This window comes from Acomys minous, assembly GCF_964271855.1.
Source record: "Acomys minous genome assembly, chromosome: 2".
Classification (NCBI taxonomy): Eukaryota; Metazoa; Chordata; class Mammalia; order Rodentia; family Muridae; genus Acomys; species Acomys minous.
Genome location: NC_140484.1, coordinates 48,265,533 through 48,287,936, shown reverse-complemented (window position 1 = coordinate 48,287,936; position 22,404 = coordinate 48,265,533). Strand labels below are relative to the sequence as shown.

Below are 22,404 nucleotides of genomic sequence, written 5' to 3'. Positions count from 1 at the left end.
GGTGTCTATCTCAAAGTAACGCGGTACAATTTGGGAATGTAGCTACACTCTTAAGAGGATTTAAATTTGATATGTCAAAAATGCCACCCTTGACGGGGAGAAGTGGGAGGTGGTAGCAAGCAAGCCACCCATTGCAGACTGGTCCATCCTTTCATCTCACTGATGGCAGAGCTCCAGGAATCAGTGCAGTCTGCTCCCTTCTTCCGCAATGGCCACCTTGGACATCCCCAACCCTGTATGCAGCCAAAGGGGAGAAGAGGCCATGAGTCCCAGCAGATGGTTCCTCCTGTGAATGTTGAGGTCCATTGTTTAAAGACTGTTGACAGTCATCCCCGAGGTAGTGTCCTCATTTCTAACCATCCGGGATGCGGGATGCGTGGCTAAAGCCCCGTGACGTCCCCAACTACACTTCTCGCCTTTCGTTGCTCAGACTCAGGCTCCTCTCGGGGGCGCCAGGGGGTGCGCCTGGGCTCAGACTCCCGTGCACGCTGGGTCCCCATCCCCCGCCCCCTCTTCTTGGTGGAGCCTCGAGTCCGAAGAACAGGAGGCGGGACAGTGCCCTAGGGGCAGGGCCGGGCGTGGTGGCCCCAAGCCCTAGCGGGTAGGGCGAGCCCCTTAGCGACACCGCCCTCCCCAGGCAGCCAATGGAGGTGGAGGTGCAGCGCCTGGATTGGAGCGGGCGAGGGACTGGCCAGCGTGGGGGCCTGGACAAGGGGCGGGCGAGGCGAGCGCTGTCAGCGCGGTTATAAGGGAGGGAAAAGTTCCCTGCGCGGAGAGCCGGGCAAGCGCACGCTCGTACGGCGGCCGCAGCGGCAGGGCGGGGCCGGCAGGGCGGGCGGCGGAGGAAGACCCTCGATCGTGACCTCGCCTCCCTCGGTGTCTCTCTCCGACCTCCGCCACGTACCGGGGTCCCGAGGACTTGTGCACAGTGGCCATGGGCGGCGTCGGGGAGCCTGGCGGGGGACCCGGACCGCGGGAGGGGTCCGCACCGCTGGGGGCGCCCCTGCCCATCTTCCGCTGGGAGCAGATCCGCCAGCACGACCTACCAGGCGACAAGTGGCTGGTCATCGAGCGCCGTGTCTACGACATCAGCCGCTGGGCACAGAGGCACCCAGGGGGCAGCCGCCTCATCGGCCACCACGGTGCGGAGGACGCCACGGTAAGCTAGTCCACAGCTGGCGGGGTGGAGCCTGGCTCTAGCTGTAGGGAGGGGGACGTGGGTCACAGGCTCCGAGTCTCAGTCCACCTGCGGGACCTTAGCATCCTTTCTGACCTTTGACACCCCCCTCCAATGTTGAGATGGAGCCAGGATTAAGGAGGTTTCTTTCTTGCGTGGAGGACCAGCTGTTGGGTCAGTCTGTGCTGTAGGTCTCAGGGAGGAATGGACTCACAGAGGTGGATGTGCTGCAAGGGGCCAGATTCTGCCCTAGGTAAGGACCCACACTGTTGTACTGAGGGGTCTCATGTCTGCTCTGAGTCTCTCAGACTACTCCCTGGTGCTTCCAAGAGCGAGGGGCAGGGCTGGGTCCCTAGCGACAGGGATGTGCTATCAGAGACTGGGGGCTGGGCAGCAGAACTTGGGCAGGGCCTGGAGGTCTGTGGCTTATCCAACACTTGTGTAGACTGTTCTGAGGGCCAGTGACTCACCTCTGCTGGGCTGGCAGCTGCACGTGGGAAGTCTTTACCAGGCTGGGTGGGCCTCCACGGGAAGCACAGTCACCCCAGGCACAGGCTGGCCCCTAGGGACTCTCGGTCCATGTCTAGAAGAGGAGGGATGTGGCCGGCCTGAAGGGCAATCTGGCAGGAGCCCAGTGGTGAAGCAATTTCCCAGACCCTTCCTCCCTCAGAACCCCTACACGCACAAAGGTGGAGGCCATAATGCTGCCCTCGACTGTCTAGAATTAGGTCTGTCACACTGGGTACCAGGAAGATGTTCAAGAGTGGAGGGGGATGAGTGCCTAATGGAAGAAATTTGGTGGCAACAGAGGAGATTCTCCCTGTCCCAGGACTGTCACTGTTCTGTCCTCCCCCATTCACTCCAGGGATAAGAATGAGAAGGTTCCTGAAAATCATCAACCTGTGGCTCATTGTGTGTGTGTATGTGTGTGTGTGTGTGTGTGTGTGTGTGTGTGTGTGTGTGTATCAGCTTTTCTACCAGCGTATGATGAACATGAGGTGCCACCACAGCCCCTCCCACTGAGCCCTAGCAACCCTGTGAGGATCGTGTTATAGCATTGGCCAGGATGCTGGGCAGGAGGGGAGACAAATAGCAGACAGCATTGACGGATTGCTTTTTCTTGCTCAGGGCCAGGCCTGTCCAGGCGCCCTCCTGCATGGGACTCTTGACTATATATTTAGCTCAGTGCCCTGAAACCTCCATCTAATGGTTTTGCTATAGCCACCATTTTGATTCATAGCCAGTAAGGTCTACTAGGAAAGCATCTTTCTGTATCTCATGGCAGGGTTCTGGCTCTGCCATTGTGAGCTGTTAGAGGTAATTCCTCTGAACCTTAGTTTCCTCATCGGTAAGTGGGGAGAGATGGGCCATAGGGCAAGCCAGCTAAGGGCAAGACCATACCTTCTTAACCGTGCTGTTCTGTCACAGTTGTATATTTTAGTAACTGACCTTTAGAATATATGTATTCAAACTGGAGAGTGCAGTGGGACAGTCATAGCACTCTGAAGCCTTTTCTGGGTGAGCTTGTCTATCCCTGACCCTGTCTGTAGTAAGAATAGATTGCTATAGGCCCCAGACATTCCAGTAGAGTTGCCAAAAATACCTGATGTGCTCAAGTCAAAGGGTTGGGAGGGGCCTGGGCTCAGAAGACCCTAGTCTTTGTCCCACAGGGCATACCAGGGGTTGGACCAGTCCAGTGTCCTATGTGGTTGAGCCTAGATGCCAGGTGTCCCATCCCAGACCCTGAAGCTCAGGTTGGGGGTGGGAGGTGGCTGTATCAGCTTAGCCCCCCATCAGCTGTTCTCATGTCCAGGCAACAGAAGCCTTCCTGCCAGGAAATTCCCAGAGTTCTTGTGCCATGAAGTCAGTTTGTGACCATCCTGGGATACAGAGCCTGGTGCCCTAGGGAGAGCACTCTGGGCCTTGGGCCAGGTTTGTCAAAGAGTCATAGGCTCTCTGAGATGAGAAGAGGCGGCCAGAGAGGTCCAGCCCCTGCTGGTCATAAATATGTGAGGGTCATGTGCCAAGCACCTATTATGTGCTAGATTCTAAATTCATGTTTGTTATTGATACTATTTCTTAATCCTCAGGACAACCAACCCCCCCCCCCCAGGTAAGACAGGTATTGCTACTGTTATTCCAATTTACAGATGAGAAAAGAGATTCAGAGAAACAATGTGGCTTGAAGCAGTGGCAGGTGTGGGATTTGAATGCCTAGCCACACTCTTTTCCACGTTGCTTCCTCAGTGATGGGATTCCCTAAATCTACCCATGCCTATCTCTCATGTGTGCCCCTTGCCTCTGCAGATGCAGCTGTGAACAAAACACTTGCAGGGTGGGACTGTCCAGCACATGGGTCAGCTAAAGCAAAGACTCAGAGGTGGGACCATACCATCTATACCTAAGGAATACAGCACGGCTGCAACAGAGAGCAGTCATGGGGTGGAGGTGGGGGGTGGCGGGGAGTCAAAGACAGACATGCTAAGCTCACTGGATATCTTTGTCCTGAGGGCAAAGCATTGAAACCAAAGGAGTCTGATATATGTTTAAAAGGCTGTTAAAAGGATGGGATGGAGGAGCCTAGTTGACAGACTGCTTGCTTAGTGTTTGTGATGCCCTAGGTTCCATCCCTAGCATTGCTTAAACTTGGTTGTGTCCACATCCACCTGTAACCCCAGCACTCACCAGGTAGAGACAGAGGATATGGAGCTCAGGGTCACCCCAAGTAGGAGACAAGTTTGAGTCAGATCTGGGATTTCTGAGATCTTGTCTCCAAATAAAAGGACCCTTGGGGCTGGAGAGATGGCTCAGAGGTTAAGAGTTCCTGCTGCTCTTGCAGAGGACTTGAGTTCTGTTTCCAGCACCCACATTGGGTGGCTCACAATTCCGTGTAACTCCAGCTACAGGAGACCCAACATCTCTGGCCTCTGTGTGCACCGTCATTCATGTATTCATATTCCCCCTAAAACATGCGCACGCACATAATTAAAAAGAAAATCACCTTCTAGAAGAGCAAAGGCTTTAAGAGGTTAAGGGAAACAAGATGGGGGCCTGTTCTCTCCTTGGGGATAACATTCAGAACACTTGACCGTGTAACTGGTCTCCAACGTGTGAATGTGGCCAGGGAGAAAGTCAGATATGTGGCCACTAGTAGAGGCCATTAGAATTAGCTCTGTAAGCTGAGGCTATAGCTCCATGGCAGAGTGCTGGCTGAGCATGCTCAAGGCCCTGGGTTCAATTCCCAGCAGTGAAAGTTTTATTTTATTTTTTATTTTTTAAAAAAGGAGGCGAAACAAGCCATAGAGTCCAGCATTGCGGAGCAGCACTTGGCAAGCGGAAGCAGGACCATGAGGAGTTAGTTGCACGTTGATTCAAAGCTGTCCAGGACTACATGAGATCCTGTATCAAACGCCCCGCTCCCCCTGCCTCCCCAAAACGATGTCAGGTTGTCTCTATGCTGTCTTTAGAGAAGGAGCTGACTTGTCCTTAGGCTAAAACTCTATTTCCCCTTCAGTGTGGCTGGGATAACAGTGCTTTTCTTTGGGGTTCATATGGGAATGGTGCTGGGTACCTGGGTGACTGGTTACCATGGGCAGTGAAGCCCTGTACTCAATCGGTGTGGTTATGGAGAAGGTGAGGACTTCCCGCAGTCCCTGGTGCCCATCAGTCTGGAGCACGGTCATCCCTAGAAGAACCCAAAGCCCAACAGACCTGTTCCACCTGACCTTCTTGTGGCTCCTTGGGAATGGCTTGACCTAGAAGAAGGTGTGGCCAACACTGCCCTCAGAGGCTGTGTCATAGTAATTTCAGCCAACAGCAATTGACCTAGGCTCTGTTTGGGGATTTTAGATGTACTAACCTACTTAATTTTTCTAACCACCTTTTGAGGTTGGGTCCTGTCTGTTGAGGAGATAAAGAGATTGGAGCAGAAGATGAGTAGTGTCATAGCATCCTTGGATGACAAGGCAGGCCTTCATCCCCAGGCTTGGGAGGGAGGGTCTGTGTCTGAATGGGAGCTGCTAAGAGTGAACGGGATTGTGACCAGGAAGCTCTTGAGGCCTAGTGAGGGCAGCAGGATAGCCTCAACCACCCAGAGCCAGTGCCCACACCCTGCTCCCACCAACCAACCACACTGGTTGCTTTGAAAGTCCTACTTCAGCGAGGAGTTAGTTGTTTTATGGGGCCTGAGTCGGCATTTGTTTGTTTTGTTCTGAGAGAGGGATCTCATCATGTATCTCCACCTGGCCTAGAACGCATTATAATCACCAAGCTGGCCTCAAATTCACAGGGACCAGTTGCCATCTCCCTCCTGAGTATTGAGATTACCCGTGCAAGCCACCGCACCAGACTCTGGTGGGCATTGTTTTACAGGTGCCTTGTCCCGCAGGCTGAAGTGCCCACTCCCTCCCTGTGGGGGAGGAGCCAGGATCATGTGACTGGCAGGGATGCCGGGTGCTGAGGTGGGAACGTTGGTGACCTCAGAGTATCAGGCAGCCTTCCCCTGGCTGCCTTCGGGTTTCGAAAATAAAAGAGCCAGGCTCCAGTGGTAAAGGCAGAGTTCAGTGGTGAACAGAGGACCATGTGCCAGAAGCTGGGCCGTTTTCAGGCCCTTGCTGAGGCAGCAACATCTCTGAGGCCAAAGGTCCTGGCTGGCGGAGGATTAAACGTGTGTTCCCACCCTCTACCAGCACACCAGGGATGCTGGGACACCGGAGCAGCTTTCCTTGAGTTGGGTTTTTGCTGCACACACTGGAGCTATATGTACTGCTTATACAGCTGTGTCCTTGCTTCCTTGCCCTTGCCTCAGTTTCTCCATCTGTAATGGGGGGGGTTACTGATAATGTGTCCTCACTGGGCCTCTTGAAGGGAGTGTTGTGGAGAGGGTGGCAAGGTGTAATGGAGTGCAGAGCCTTGGGTCTTTCCTGTCTGTCCACCATCTGGGAGGGCAAAGACAGGGAGGGATAGCCTCGGGGTGTCTTTGGAGACCCTATGGCCACATCTACCAAGGTGTAAATGGGAAGCAAGGGCAGGCTCAGATCATCAGAGCTCCAACAGCCCTCCCTGCTGCCTGCTTCCTGGCTGATCTGGAATATTCTCCATTCTTTGGCCAGAGACCAGAACTTCCTCCCTCCCCGTCTCATGCCTGGGGTAGAAGGAGGTTGACTCCCCCAGCCCCCCCCCCCTTCTTTATCCCTTAGCCTGAGACTTAGCTAGGTCTTAACCAAACACATCACAGTTTCACTCCCCTGCCCATACCTGCTGCCCGAGGTTGTCAGCAGCAGGTGCCGAGCAGGGCCCCGGGGCACAACAGAGCTGGTCAATGGGGCTTGTGTTAGTTAGTTAGACATTAGACTCTTTCTAAGTGCTTTACCCACCAAGTCAGCTCTCCCAGCGGCCTGGGAGGCGTATGCTAATGTTTCTCATCTTATTGAGGCGTGCAGAGGGAAGAGGGGAGCAAGCCTCTAAGTGGAACCACAGTTCTGTATCTGCAGGAGGACTGTCCAGGCTGTACCCCACCTCCCCATCCCCTAGTCAGCTGACATGTAGAGCTCATAGGAAGGGTGGGGTCAGGGCAGGGGCTCTGGTAGTCTGAGGTTTCCATATTCTGAGGGTGTGTGGGCGTTATAGAGAGCAGACTCGAGTTCAAATCCAGATCTGCCGCTGCAGACTCTCCCCACTGGGACAGGTGTCTCAAGCAGGCTCACTAGTGCTCACCTGAAAACAGTCCACAGCTCTGCCCTGGGAGATGGTGAGGGCTGGCTGCTGGCTACTTATCATCTGCATTTGAACACTTGCTCCAAGCCAGGTGTATCTGTAAACAGAGCCTGCAGGGGTCACTGGGAACCTTAGGCTTGCTATGCCTTTCTGTTTGTTTGTTTGTTTGTTTTGTTTTACTTTTTTTCTCTAGATTAAAAAGCTGTGTGTACGAGTGTTTTGCCTGCATGTATATATGTGCATCGCATGTGTGCCTGGTGCTCAAAGAGGTCAGAAGAAGGTGTTGAATTCTTTGGAACTGTGGTCACTGATGCTTGTGAGCCACCACGTAGGCACTGGAAACTGAACCTGGACCCTCTGCAAAGCTAGCTAGTGTTCCCTGCCACTGAGCAATGTCTCTAGCTCCCATGGCACGCCTTTTCTTTTCTTTTTCTTATTTTTCGAGACAGGGTCTCTCTGTGTAGCCCTGGCTGTCCTAGACTCTTTGTAGACCAAGCTAGCCTCGAACTCACAGAGATCAGCCTGCCTCTGCCTCCCGAGTGCTGGGATTAAAGGCATGTGCATGGCGTGCCTTTTCTTCTTCTTTTTTATTTTTAAAGATTTATTTATTTATTACATACACAGTGTTCTGCCTCCATATAAACCTACACATCAGAAGAGGACACCAGATCTCATTATAGATGGTTGTGAGTCACCATGTGGTTGCTGGAAATTGAACTCAGGACCTCTGGAGGAGCAGACAGTGCTCTTAACCACGGAGCCAGCTCTCCAGCCCCCGGCCTGCCTTTTCATTCCAGCAGTTTCTACACATTTTTCCCTGAGACTCAATGAAAAGACCTCCAGTTTCAGTCACTTGACTCTTCTAAAATGTGTGTGTTGGGTGAGATAAAAAGTCACACACACACACACACACACACACACACACACACCTTAGCCTTTCTGAATCTTCCCTTCTTCCTGGCCCTTGGTCTTTGATCCCAGAAAGGACTCGTCCAGAGGTTCTCAATCTTTGGGTCAAGACCCCTTTGGGGAGAGATGAATGATCCTTTCACTTCAGACCATCGGAAAACATAGATACTTACATTACTGTTCATAGTAGAAAAATTACAGTTTACGAAGAAGTAATGAAAATAATTTTATGGTTGGGGGTCACCACATGAAGAACTGCATTAAAGGGACACAGCATTGGGAATGCTGAGAACCACTGGACTAATCCTTATGATCCAAGTTAGAGTCCCAGGAAGCCCCTTGCTGGTGCTCTGGGTCCAGGGACCCACCTTGTGAGTGCTTCCTGATAATACACAGTCTCCTTGGTGCCCATCCAGTACCAAGGCTCCAGCCTTTTGTCCAAGGCCTTAGGGAACCTGCCTGTTCCCTTCCCACCAGCTGAAACCCTGATCTACCCACTGTGGAAAATTTGAACCTGGTCCCAAGGGGAGTCACACCTTCTCTGTCACTTTAGTGGACTGAGCAGACTGGGAGACTCTTGGGGTGAGCCTGGTTCTGATCACTTCCCTAGCATGCACACCTGTACAGAACCGAGTCTGTCTGGTGTTCTGCTATGACTCTAGGCGTTTCTAAGAATCTGAATTTTTGTTGTTGAGGTGGTGAGTGGCTGTGTGTGTGTATGTGTGTGTGTGTGTGTGTGTGTGTGTGTGAGAGAGAGAGAGAGAGAGAGAGAGACACAGACACACAGACACAGACACAGACACAGACACAGAGAGACAGACAGAGACACAGAGAGGGATGGGGAGAGAAAATTTATCTGCCCCAGGCTCTGTGCTCAGGTGGGGAATTCTGGGGCCTGATGCAGCATGGATGAACCTTGAGACTATCATGCTATGTGAAACAGGCTAATCACAAAGGGAGAAATGCTGTACGACTCCATTTAAATGAAGTTTCCTGGAATAAGGCTAGAGCCATGGGAACAGAGTAGAAAGGTGGAGCTGAGAGTGTGGAAGGAGAATGAGGAGTTTAACGGGTTCTAGAGGTGGATGGTCACAGCCAGCATGACGGTCCTTGGTGACACTGGACTTTACACCTAAGAGTGGTAAACTTAGGTGTGTTTTACAGCTAATAATAATAATAGTAGTAGTAGTAATAATCATCATCATCATAATAATAACAATAATAATAATAAGGAGGAGGAGGAGGAGGTGGCTAAGGTTGTAGCTCAGCTGGTAGCTTGTTGCCTGACACACACAGAATTCTTGGGTTCAATCCCATTTCACACCAAAAGTGGTGGTACACACCTGTAACCCCAGCACTCAGAGATGGACGCCGAAGAATCAGAAGCCAGCTAGTATGCAGTTCAAGGCCATCCTGGGCTATGTGCGGCCCTGCCTTAGAAGCAAAGGCAATAAGGTTTATGCTGAGCAGTCCAGTATCGGAAGAGTCCTGAAGTGAGGAAGGAGAGGCCCTGCAGGAGAATGAGCTGGCTCAAAGTCACATGGAAATGGGGTCAGCAGAACCCCAAGACCAATCCCCAGTGAGCCTGGGTCCAGGCAGCTTCCTGTGGAACCCCATTCTCATGTCTCCCTACCCTCTTCCTGTGACCCTGCCCCCTCCTTCATCGTCAGAGGAAACGAGGGCTACACTTTTATAACCCCCTATTGCTGGATGAGCCCCAGGCAACCAGCCAGCCTGGGTTATTTTGAAAGTCACACCCTCCCAGCCCTTAATCCCTGGCTGCCTTGGGTTAGTGACTGTAGGGTAGACTCTAGGTGTGGCCTCTAAATAGAGTCTCCTTTCTCCAAGGAGTCTTCAGAAATGTCCTGCCAGTAACTATGGGGACTACAGTCATTTTCCGCATCATATTGTTTAAAAGTTATTTTTTTCGGTATTACTTATTTTATCTGTATGTGTGTGTTGTATGCACACATGTACATAGGTGTAGGTATGAGCACCCAGACGTGTGTGGAGACCAGAGGAGAATGTTTGGCATCTTGCTTTATCCCCCATTCCCCCAGTGAGGGCCGCTCACTGGACCTGGACCCTCGCTGGCAGCCAGCAAGCACCAGCAATCCTCCTGTCTCTGCCCTCCCCCACTTCCTGCCCTAGGGCTGGGGTTACAGACTCACATAACTATGCTGAGATTTCTGCTGGGTGCTGGGGATTTGAACTCAGGTCATCATGCTTTCACAGCAAGTGCTCTTGGCACTAAGCCATCCTCCCAGGCTTTGTTTTTATTTTATTTAATTAATTGTTGTTGTCGCTTTTTGTTTTTGTTTTTTGAAACAGAGTTTCTCTGTGTAGCCTTGGCTGTCCTGGACTTGGTGTGTAGACCAGGCTAGTCTCAAACTCACAGCTATCCACCTGCCTCTGCCTCCTGAGTCCAGGTTTTTATTTTTAATGGGCACTTGTTCCTGGGGCCAGTGGACTATTTCAATACCCATCTACAATGTACAATGATCAGGGTAATTAGCTTGGTGACACAGTGGGGTGACTGTAGTTAAAAATGTCATTTCTGTTTCAACCCACACAAGCGGGTAGACTCTTGGACAACAGGAGGCCCCTGTTCTTTGTCAGACTTCTGCAAAGGTATTTCCTTTTCACATCTTGCAAGGGCCCTTAATCCTCTTTCCCCAGGGCCATGGGGACAATGCCATCCAGTCACCCTCCCAGCTTTTGAAATTGCAACGGTAAAAATCAGTTGACCAGCTGTGACCAATAAATGAGCTGGATGCAATATCATATTGCAAACAGTGAGTTGTCTAAGTAAACGGCAAGAGCAAGCTGAGACAGAAGGGTAAGGGAGGCTGGTCACCTTTCTCCTTATCTTCGTATTCCCTTATCTGTCTTATCTCTCTCTTTTGACTTTTTCCTGTATGATCCCAATTATTATAGAAAGACACAGAGTGTCAGGCTTTTCTACACTTAAAGACAATTATACTGTCTGCTAAGGATGTAGCTCTGCTGCTAGAGTGTTTACCTATTCATGCACGGAGGCCCTGAGGTCAGTTCTCAACACTCAGGAGAACTGGGTGAGCATGGTGGTGCATGCCTGTAGTTCCAGCACTAGGGAGGTTGAGGCAGGAGAATCGGTCCAAGGTCATTCTCTCTTGGGCTATTTATCAACTTTGAGACTATCTCCGAAAAGAAAAGAATAATCAAGCAAGTGTAGCTCAAATACCTTCCTTGCATAAACCCAAGAACTCAATTCGTACAGCTCACCACCGACTCACCCCAAGTGGCCCTGGGGTCTTCAATACCAAGTTTCCCACACACATTATACCCACTGTTGTGTTACTAAGAATTGGATAAATTTAACATTTTTGAGCCAAAAAAAAAAGACTATCATTCACAGAAAGCTTTTCAGAAGGGCTAAACCTTTACATGGATGGATTCAATCTTTCTAGGGTTCTTTCAGGCATATGGAGAAGAAAACCCTGTGTTGAATGAATCATATGGCGCATGGCAATTGAGGGGGTGTTGAACAGGGCACCTGGGGTCTGGGGAGGACTAGGGAGGGCTCAGAGGTAAGGCTGACCCTCCTGGTCTTATGTCTGTGAGACTAGTTGACTTTCTGTCTGTCTGTGCTGTCTCTCCACCAACAGCCATTTCTTCCTTTTTTTTTTTTTTTTTTTTAGTTTTAAGTATTAGATTTATCCAATTTTAATGTGTGAGTGCTTCGCCTGCATGCGTTTACATGTAACACATGCATGCTTTAGTGCCCAGCGGATGCTAGGAATCTAACCCAGGTCTTCTGCAGGAGCAACAACTGCTCTTATCCACGGTGCCGTCTCTCCAGCCCCTCAACAGCCTTTTCACCCTACTTCTGTTGGTTCTCCCTGGGTGCTGCTACGTGAGCTGCCTGTCTAGTCACTTGACTGTCTGTTCTCCTCCAGGATGCCTTCCATGCCTTCCACCAGGATCTCCGTTATGTGCGCAAGTTCCTGAAGCCCCTGCTGATTGGAGAGCTAGCCCCAGAGGAGCCCAGCCACGATGGAGCTCAGAATGTGAGGGAGCAGCTGGAGGGCTTAGGGGATGTTGCCTGTTGCCAGTAGCAGCTTGTGCTATATTACTACTGGGGGATGCAGGGTGGGGCTGGGGCTGGGGCTGTGTCCCTTTTGGGGCCACAGTCAAAGGTAAAGCCATAGCAATATCCTGTAGAAGTAAGGACTGCAGATCTGACTTAGCTAGGGACTTGCTGTGGGTCTCCAGGTGAGCTTTCTTTTTGCTCTAGACCCAGTGGATCACCCCCATCCTCAGCCCCAGTTCTACAATGAGGATGTTTTTAACACCTAAAGGTTTCGCCTATAGGCTCTGGTTTTCTCTGCTTATCACCCACCCCACCCCTTTGGGGCCAGGAAGAGACTTAGCCACTAGCTAGTTCCCCAGCTCACACCCTGGCTGATTTTCTTGTCCTCTGTCCATCACCTTTGACAACACCTGGATGATGGGAATGCAGGATGTAGGAACAATGGGAAGTTTCTGGGAACTATGACAGTCTCTGCTTTCTCATCTGCTGGACCACTTTCCTGCCACAGGTCCAGCTGATTGAGGACTTCCGAGCCTTGCGCCAGGCAGCTGAGGACATGAAGCTGTTTGAAGCTGACACTACTTTCTTTGCATTCCTGCTGGGCCACATCTTGGCTATGGAGTTGCTGGCTTGGCTTATCATCTACCTCTTAGGCCCTGGCTGGGTGTCCAGCATCCTTGCAGCCCTCATCCTGGCCATCTCTCAGGTAACCCTAAGACTACACAGCAGATATGGGGTCCAGCGCATCTTAGGACAGTTTATTTGTTTATTTATTTAATAAATGAAAGAAAGAATGCATAAATGGGTGGATGAGTGGATGGATGGATGGATGGATGGATGGATGGGAAAGTGAAATGTCAGAGGCCCTTGAGATATGCCAGATCCAGAATGTCGCAGCCCTATGTATGACAAGACTTGTGCCTGGGAAGAAAAGGATGATTGACCCTTCTCTGCCTATCATGAAGGTCGTGGCTAACACTCCTGTGACAAAAGACGAATTAGCAAGAGAAAAACTTAGACAATTTATCTGGCTGTAGACTTCTGTGGCACAGGAGCCTTCAGATTATAGAGCAAAAGACCAGGGTGAACTATCCATGTTTTTACAAGCCTCTGCAAAGCAGGGACAGCCTTAGGAATGGGATCAGACATGAAAGGTCTGTGTGATGGAAATAGAACGAAGGGGCTGAGCCAGTGAAAATGGACTGGCTCAGAAACCTATCTGCTCAGATTCTTCTTGACCTCTTTCTGAGGCGTTCTTCACTCCCAGGTATGGGGTGGGATGGTTTTTGAAAGAGGGGTCTGATGAGCTCTTTTCAGATGAGATAGCCCTTCTTAACTGTCAGCACCAAGGCAAAAGGGAAGGTTAGAGCAGCGGTTTCAGGCCCTTGTGTCTGTGGCCTGCCTCAGGTAGGGTAGAGAAGTCTACGTTCTGTCCTTTGCCTTGGGGGATGCAGGGAAACAGGAGACAGGAAGCTTGCTTCTGAAGTCTTTATTCAGAAGTATGATTTTTTTTTTTTGAGCCCTGACGGTTGCATGCACACACACCACCAAAGTCAATTGCATCAATTCAGTTAAAGAGACAGCTGGTTTCAATGGAGTATCAGTAGTAGTTAGAGCATCAGCAGTGGGTGGACTCCTGCCAGATGGAGCCCAGGTAGCCTCCTCCATCACTACTGGATTTCTCCTCAGCTTTTGACCTGCCCCTCTCCCCAGGCTCAGTGCTGGTGTCTGCAACATGATCTAGGCCATGCCTCCATCTTCACTAAGTCCAGGTGGAACCATGTGGCCCAGCAGTTCGTGATGGGGCAGTTGAAAGTGAGTGTGGAGCTGAGTGGGCATACAGGCATGGGATTGGGGCCCTATGCTGGGTCTGCTCCAGTGTGTGGGTGCCAAGTTGGGCCACAGCCCGACTCTGCCTCTGAGATCCCTTTTTCCCACAGGGCTTCTCTGCCCACTGGTGGAATTTCCGCCACTTCCAGCACCATGCCAAGCCCAATATCTTCCACAAAGACCCAGATGTGACTGTCGCACCTGTCTTCCTCCTGGGGGAGTCATCTGTGGAGGTAGGTGGGATGGGACCTGGATGCTCTTCGGACAGGCCTGCAGCTAAGGGAGCCTGGCAGGGACTGAGACCTCATGCTCACGCCCCAGCTCAGCCTGCATCCTAGCTCTCCCAGCTCTCGCCCCAGTCCTTCCCCCAGAGCCTAGCCACCTGGGGATGAGTGGCCCAGTGGCTAGAATCTAGAGTTGCCTTTGACCTTGGCCTCAGCCAGCCCCATGGTCTTGTCCTGGAGAGCTGTTCTCCCCAGCCGACGCCTGTCTCCACAGTATGGCCAGAAGAAACGCAGATACCTGCCCTACAACCATCAGCACCTCTACTTCTTCCTGAGTGAGTACCTCCTGGCCTTTCGGGGTGGGAATGTCGTGAGGCCAAGCCTCCTCCTAGCTACCTTCCTGAGGCCCCCCCCCCCCCCCGTCCCCGTCCCCCAGCCACCTTCTGCCCTAGTTGTCCTCACTCTTTCCCGCCCTCCCCAGAGTCCCTCTGCCCTCGAAAGTCAGGGTTGTCGGGAGTCCTAGAGTATTTCGTAATTGCCTCTGCCACCAGGGACTGGGTAGACTCAATGACAGGGATGTGTAAGGCTGGCTCCTGAGCCAGCCACCAAGGGACCGATGAGTATGAATAGAGCCTTGTGGGAGCCATGAGGTCAGCTCGGCAGGGAGGTCGGCGTTTACATCCTCCATGGGTGTTCCTGGAGGACTAGTCCCCCTCCTCTCCTCTCTCTTTCTCACCGGGGTGCCCCATCCCTGCCCCTGCGTGCCCTTATGCTCCCTTTTGCAGTTGGTCCACCGCTGCTCACTTTGGTGAACTTTGAAGTTGAAAATCTGGCGTACATGCTGGTGTGCATGCAGTGGACGGTGAGTGGGTACCACTCAGGACCTCAAGCATATAGCTTTCTGGGTGAGGTTTAAAGGGGATCCTGCTATCTATCCCTGTGCCTGTGTGTGTGTGTGCGCGCGCGTGCGTGCGTGCGTGCGTGCGTGTGTGTGTGTGTGTGTGTGTGTGTGCACGTGCGTGCGTGTGTGCGTGTGTGTGTGCGCGCATGCAAAAAGACAGTCTGTAGCTTCGGGTGTGCTGTGTATCTCATCTGTGGAGGAGAATCACTGGGTTGACTGCCAGGCATCTGCATCCCAGGCACCGGCTGCCCTCATGGGCCCTTCAACGTTACCACTGGTGGTGACAAGGCAGGGACCCCTTTTGTTCAGCCACGAATGCAGAAGCTCCATGAGGGGCAGTGCCTATCCAGAGCCCTGAGGCAAATGAGAGAGTGCAGAGTGAGCCCAGCGCTTCCTGCTGCCCCCTGGTTCCTTCCCCTAGCCCGTGGAGGCCACTCAGCTTGGCCTCTGTGCTTCTCCCAGGACCTGCTGTGGGCTGGCAGCTTCTACTTCCGCTTCTTCTTGTCCTACTCTCCCTTCTACGGTGCCACTGGGACACTGCTCCTCTTTGTCGCTGTCAGGTACGGCCAGATTCAGAGTGACGGGGAGTGGGGAGGTCTCGCACAGGTGGCAGGGGGACCCTGACCACGACCCTCCCTGCCCAGCCTGTTGTCTTTCAGCAGGATGGGTGGCGGCAGCATCACCTCTTCAGGTGGCTATGAGGATAACCAAACACTAACGGGGAGGCCGGACCCCGGGGCTTGCCGGGTCTGGGGAGAGAAACTGGACACTGTGGGTGGGTGGCCCTCTTGAGAAAGGTTGGCATGGGCACAGCCTCACTTGGGGACACTGCTCTATGAAATTTCTTTAAATGGCAAGAAGGGAGCAACTAGAGAATCCCATTATATAGACGGGGGGAGTTGGGGCCCAGGTCTGGGTTCAGCTGCAAGCCAGTCTCCACTCCGAGCTGGATGTGTGGCGGTTACCCTCGCAGGGTGCTGGAGAGCCATTGGTTCGTGTGGATCACGCAGATGAACCACATCCCCAAGGAGATTGGGCACGAGAAGCACCGGGACTGGGCCAGCTCTCAGGTAGGCCCTGGGGAGCCTGGTAGAAGGATATGCCTCCTGGGGGCGGGGTCATAGACTGGGAGGGATCAGGCCCCGCCCAGGCTGCCAGGTGGCGGCAAGGGCGGCAGGGTTCTGAGCCAGCCTCCCTCACTTGTTTCCCTCCCGCCCCTGGCAGCTGGCAGCCACCTGCAACGTGGAGCCTTCACTCTTCATTGACTGGTTCAGTGGGCACCTCAACTTCCAGATTGAGCACCAGTGAGTGTGGCCTGGAGGGCTTGCTGGGTACAGAGTGAGGCCAAAGCCCTGGGCCCAGGACTCAGCTCTGTGAGGGTCCCTGGAAGATGTGGCCTGGGAGGTGAGGAGTAGGTGGGCTCCCTCTGGCAGCTCCCTACTCAGATCTGGCCTGCCCTCCCAGCCTCTTCCCCACGATGCCAAGGCACAACTACCGCAGAGTGGCCCCCCTGGTCAAGGCATTCTGCGCCAAGCATGGCCTACACTACGAGGTGAAGCCTTTCCTCACCGCCCTGGTGGATATCATCCGGTAAGGCTGCGCCTGGGCCCCCTCAGGTCGCATGTACTAGTCTCTTCCACGCTCAATCCCGGGTAGGTTAACATCTTCCAAGCACCTGACCCTCAGAAGGGGTCCTTCCTAAGAACTGGCTCTCTAGACCTTTTTTTGATCAGCCAGTTCTTTCCTTTTCCTCCAAGATGGAGAACTCATGTAGCCCTACACATAGGGTAGCGAGTCAGACAGGCTGAGGGCTTCCTGCCCCCTGGGAGCAGAAACAGAGGCTCTAGTTGGGGGAAAACAGGAAGCAGCTGTGGGGCTGGGGAGATGGCTCAGTAGGCAACGTGCTTTTAATGGTGAGGACCTGAGTTCAGATCCCCCAGAACCCTGTTAAAGCCAGGAATGATGGCATGTGCCTGTAACCCCAACACCAGGGAGGCAGAAACAGGGGCATCCCTAGGGCCTATTGGCCGGTGAGTTTCGGGTTCAGTGAGACACACACACACACACACACACACACACACACACACACACGCACACACACACACGGAGGCAGGAGAAGGGCTGCAGAAGGTCAGGTTGAGGATGTAGTATTGGCATCTGGTACCTGGCATAGCAAGTGCCAAGTATGGAGATGCTGATGTGTGTGAGAGCAGAGGCAAGAACCAGGGAGACAGCTGGTCGCTGGGGACAGGTTACCTGCCTGAAGAGCATTCCAGGTAGAGGCCCTGAGGCAGCAGTGTGCTGATTTGTGAGAGAACCCCAAAGCGGAGGAGAGACTACCTGGCTTTCTTTTTATTTTATTTTATTACTTTTTTTTCTGGCTTTCAAATCTTGCAAAGGTGCTCTAAGTGGGCAAGAGTGGAAGCAGAAAGGGTAAGGCCAAGGTGTTTGTACCTGTCAGGCCGGGGTGATTAGGGTTCAAGCCCCAAGGAGCAGCCTTGGGGGTGGGAAGCAAAGGTTGGATTCTAGACCTTCAGATGTCTGCACACTGTTCTTTTCCTGGCTTCTGTACTTGATTTCAGAATTCTGTTGGGGCAGGCTCGTGGTCGCAGAGTCCAAGAGGGAGAATTAGGTGACCAATGGCCAGGCCCACTGATGCTTACAACTGGACTTGGCCACCTGCCACTCATCTCCTTTGTTGCAGTCCAGATTCCACTCTGGTTAATGAGTTCCTGGCCCCACACAACTGCCTGTCTCTGGGTGGACGGGAACTCACAGGGAGGTCTTCACTCAACACTCCTAATGGGACACAGGAGGATGCTAACACCTCCAAGTTGAGTCCCTGATCCCCATTCCCACCTCTCAGGTCCCTGAAGAAGTCTGGCGACATCTGGCTGGATGCATATCTCCATCAGTGAAGGCAGCACCCTCATGGCTGGCGAAGGGGGTAAGGATCCAGGCTCCAGCAGTCACCGCGCCACTGGGCGAGCTCGGCAGCCCTCCTCACCCCCTGCTGAGGCAGCTCATCTGCCTGCCTGGTCCCGCTGGCTTTCCTCAGCCCTCAGCATTTTCTGTTCAAGAGCCCTATGGCCGTGGCACATGTCCAACAGGACCAGGGGCGGAGGGAACATACCTAAAGCTACATGGTGAGCATAGCATGTTTTCCCAGAGCAAGAATTGGAGGAAAACTCGTTATTTTTATATAAAAAAAAAAAAGCAACCCAGACGCGTGGAGCCAAGTGTTGGATTTTCATGGGTTTTGGAGCCGAATCTGCTTCAGACTTCCCAGAGGGCAAGTCAGACTGTCGGGATAGGATGGAGTGTAAAGACTTCCCCTCCATCCTGGGTGCTCCGGCTCAAGGAGGTCATAGTGATTCCATCTCAGCTGCACCTGAGGGCGTGGTCCCTTCCTGTTCCTACACTCAGCAAGCACCCTAGGGTGAGTTACTACTCAAAGGCCCAGGGTGGAAGGCCACACCTGCAGGAGCCTCTGGGTTATGGGATGGGATGGGTTATGTCCGTGCTGGCCTCCTTTAGCCTGCCATGCGAGAAGACCCAGTAGTGGGGAGCTCTGCCAGACTTGGCATGGCACGACGGTTGCCGTGAGGAATGGGCAGGGGCCAAGGGTTGGAATCTGAGGACTGTTTCTTGAGCAGGAGTGAGTCTCCCACCAGGCCTCAGGATCTTCATCTGGACAAGGGGTGCAGTTGCCTGTACCTATTAACTTTTTGATGGCTCCAGCAGGCGGGGGGGGGGGGGGAGCGTGTTACTTTATTTTGATTCTCCTTCCCCCGCCCCCAAAGTGCTAAGGATGTTCCCTTCTCTTCATGGGAGGGCATTCCTCCCCTAGTGCTGAAAATTCCCACTCAATGCTTTAGGAATATTAGGCAAAGCACTCCACTATTGCTCTAAACCCGAGCTTGGTGAGAAAGGAGAGGGGGACGGTGGACCCTCTCACCCTTCGCAGATACTCCACAGCTCCAAGCCGGGCTGCAGATCTCCTTTACAAGAAGTTCCAGCAGCTTTAAGCTGCAGCAAACCCAGCAGAAATGCCGAGCTGGGGGTTGCCTTAAGGAGCTGAGGCTGCCCTCCCCCCCCCCCAACTCTGTCCAGTGCTCCCACTGCTCTAGGCTGTGCTGTCTTTGACTGGGGGGAAGGGCACAAACATTGTAGTTCTGGTCACACATTCCCCTGGTCCGGCTCCACGGAACATGGACTATTCTAAGACCCAGAGCCCCTTAGTGTTTTCACGGAGACCATGATCAGTGCCTGGCTTCCCGGCCTCTTCCCTCTGGGATGTCCTCCTAACCCACAAGGCTCCTCCCCTGCCCAGCTCAGCTCAGTGTCAGTGACTGGTGGGTTCCCAGAGCCCGGCCAGAGACCTCAGCCTGCTTTCAGAGAGGAAGACAGAGAGACTGGATGTATGGCACCTTTCCCATCCCGGGCCAGGAAGGCACACGATGGTCTTCCAATTACATTACCTCCCAGGCCTGCAGTAGGCAATGTAAAGCTCCCTGTGAACTCCTTGACCAGGGCAGTGCCAGCAGAAGCCTCCTGGATAAAGCTGGTGAAGCAAAGGCTGGCGGCCCTGTCATCTGCTGGGTACCCATCCTGATGCCCTCCCTTTCTCTGGGATTAGGTGGATGGTGGTATGTGGAGGGCTAAGTCCTACATCTCCTGGGACTTAAGGCTGCTTGGCCTCAGGGAAGGAATTCAAGCTCTCGAAGCCAAAGCATCACTTCCAAAGTGATGAGAAATAAAAAGGATGTCCCAGGAAGGCTCTTAGCCAAAGGCTGGGCTCAGAAGTGTATTTATAAACCCTATGTGCATGATCCCATGGCCCTGGGCTAACTACTTTGTGCCCTGAGACAAGCCCTTTGCTGTCTCCGGACTTTATTTTCCTTCTCAGGTAAGGACTGAATATCCCTTGAAAGGCGTTTCTAAGTTCTGTACACATTACCTGGAATCCAAGCTACTTAGGCAGAATCAAGGGGGGGGGGATCACAAATTCAAAGGCAGCCAAGGCAACTTAATAAAATCCTGTCTCAAGATGATCCTAATAAATATTTTGAGGGTCTGGGGATGCAACTCAGTGGTAAGATTGTTAGTCGAGCATGTGTAGGTCCCGAGTTCAAGCCCTAACACACACACACACACACACACACACACACACACACACACACACACACCTTCCTGCCTCAAATGCAAATTTCTTATGCCCAGAGTTTGTCATGCTGTCTTTCTGTACTGACAATTCCTACTGCAAGAAGTCCCCCCTCCCATCCAAATCTTGATGACTCTTAGTGCCACCTAGGTATGGCCAATCCAGGTACGGCTCCGGAGGGCATTCCTTCCATATACTGTCTGCCAGCACCTTGTCTCCACACTGGCAAGTGTCAGAGTTCTATTGGTGTCTCTGACGCCCTTAGGGACATGACCTGCTCTGGGGAATCATTGAGGCTGCAGCACCACCCAGGGGTATCCACCGGACTACAGTGTGGACTGTGCTCTATGCTGCCTCTAGTGGCGGCCACGGGGAGTGTGTTCTCCCTCCAAATCCAGGGTTACCTAATAAAATACCCTGGCACCAGCCCTGCCTTTAGGTCTCTTCCTTGTACCTGGAGCCGTTACTCACAAGTCATCTTTGTCTCTTCTTCCCTTGTCAACTATGCTATATATAGCTCCTGGCAGTGGGTCACCTCCACTCAGCTGAATCCTAGTTCCCTGCTTAGATTAAAGATTCAGAGATCGTAGACCACACTTATCAAGGGGACAGGAAAAGGCTCTCACGGCATCTTTGAAAGACCCTACTGTATCCCTTTTTATTGTCCACAGTACAGACCTGGGTCCGGAAATAAAGCTTCCTGAGGGAAGCCACGGCTTGTTTGTTCTTTCAGTCCTTCTGGCCAGCTCACATGAGACAGCCTCTCCCTTTGTGGGTGCGGCTGGCAGTGGGGAGATAAAGGCCTTGAGAAAAGGGAATGTGTAAACAGAATGTCGTTCTTAAAGACCTCAACACTTTCCAAGCCCTGTTTCCTGTTACTAGGTCTCTTGGACGTTATTAGCTCTTGAACCAAATGGTTTGAGGAAAAACCCAAGTGCCTTCAAAGTTCAAACATAAGCATTGGTGATGGCAGCAGGGCCACTGTGATGTCCTCAAACACTGGGTGGTTGTGTGTTTCATTTATCTGTGAAGCTGGTCTGTAAAAACCCGTCAATCAAAAGAACATCAGGAGCCAGGTGGTGGTGGCGCACGCCTTTAATCCCAGCACTTGGGAGGCAGAGGCAGGCGGATCTCTGTGAGTTTGAGGCCAGCCTGGTCTACAGAGTGAGGTCCAGGACAGCTAGAGAAACCCTGTCTCGAAAAACCAAACCAACCAAAACAAACAACGACAACAAATACAAACAAAACAAACAAACAAACAAAAAAACCCCAAAAGCATCAGTGTCCAGAAACTACAGCAAGTCTTTTCCTCCAGCCTGTTCACAGGTCACCAGCTCTGCTGGGACCCGCTGCTGTCTGGTCCATCTCACAGCATCTGTCCTCATTACAATTCTTTCCAAGTCAGCATAACAAAGCCAGCCGAGCCTCAGCGGGCCCAAGCTAGCCCAAGTGGCTACAGCCTCTGCTCCATACTTTCTTGCCTGAGGCCTTCCCTCCCCTCCCAGTGGCCCCGAGGGCTCCCATGGGTTCGGCAGGATGTGTGTATGAGGAACTAATCAAAGCTTCTGGCCACCTCTGGGCCTCCAGCTATACACACAGACGCACGCAGATGTCCAGGCTGCTCCAACAGCCCCACCTTCGGCTCTGGCATCTGCTCATACTACCATAAACCTGGCAGGGTTTTTGTTTTTGTTTTGCTTTTTTTTTTTCAGTAGCACCCTATTCCTTATCTCCTCCACCTGAACTAACCGCCCCACCGCCTGCCTCTACCCATGGGGCCTCCTGCACAATAGGACATTTGGCATGATGGGGGGAGGGGGACAAGATGCTCAAGCCACCTGGGGTAGAAGCACCAATTCCCCACGCATGCTCTGATTCATCTGCTGTCACTGGGCTGCCGCCTCTGGGTGAGTATCTTCCCCTTTCTGGCCTCAACCTTTCGGCCTGTGATGTATTAGGGTTTGATTAGTCTGGGCTTCGCGTATTAGAGAGGTTGTTCATAAAGGTGTTAGGGGGACAGAACCCACCCCACAACTTTGGGGATATTGGTCAAGTGCCTCAGCTGAGCACTGTTAGTGTAGACAGCAGATATGGCGTCCTCAGCTCTGGACCATTAGGTAGTGCTCAGGGGCAAGGTGGGAGCGAGGAGTGTGTGAGAGATACAGTAAGGTAGTTATCACAGGAAAACAAAAACAAAAACACCAGAAACTCAAGGAAGGACGTGGGCCTAGATTTTCTCTGGTACCTTCACAGCTGAGACCACCTACCCTGCACCGTTCGCTTCAGTCACCCTCCTACTCCCCAGATCTCTAGGTGTCAGATACCACAGACCCCAGATTCATAGTTTGGCCTGAGACATTTTGGGTGTTGGGGTGGGGGTGGGGCAGGTCTGGCCGGAAGCAGCAAGTGGAA

General features: G+C 52.5%; 1 protein-coding gene across 1 annotated transcript; it reads left to right on the top strand.

The window, feature by feature from the left end:
- Window positions 1-733: 733 nt before the first annotated feature.
- On the top strand, window positions 734-20,418 carry FADS3 (fatty acid desaturase 3). Its single transcript, XM_084772613.1, has 12 exons — window positions 734-1,159; window positions 11,740-11,850; window positions 12,382-12,579; window positions 13,587-13,688; window positions 13,814-13,936; window positions 14,202-14,262; window positions 14,713-14,789; window positions 15,291-15,388; window positions 15,802-15,898; window positions 16,053-16,132; window positions 16,293-16,418; window positions 17,695-20,418. Exons 1-12 carry the CDS (start codon window positions 935-937, stop codon window positions 17,744-17,746), a joined length of 1,350 nt encoding a protein of 449 aa, XP_084628739.1. The 5' UTR covers window positions 734-934; the 3' UTR covers window positions 17,747-20,418.
- The last annotated feature ends 1,986 nt before the right edge of the window (window positions 20,419-22,404 follow it).

Excerpts from the sequence above, each read along its gene's own strand:
- FADS3 (XM_084772613.1), top strand. The coding sequence starts at position 935 with ATGGGCGGCGTCGGGGAGCCTGGCGGGGGACCCGGACCGCGGGAGGGG. Across the intron at positions 14,790-15,290 it reads TGGTGTGCATGCAGTGGACG|GACCTGCTGTGGGCTGGCAG; the intron begins GTGAGTGGGTAC and ends TGCTTCTCCCAG. Across the intron at positions 15,389-15,801 it reads CTCCTCTTTGTCGCTGTCAG|GGTGCTGGAGAGCCATTGGT; the intron begins GTACGGCCAGAT and ends TTACCCTCGCAG.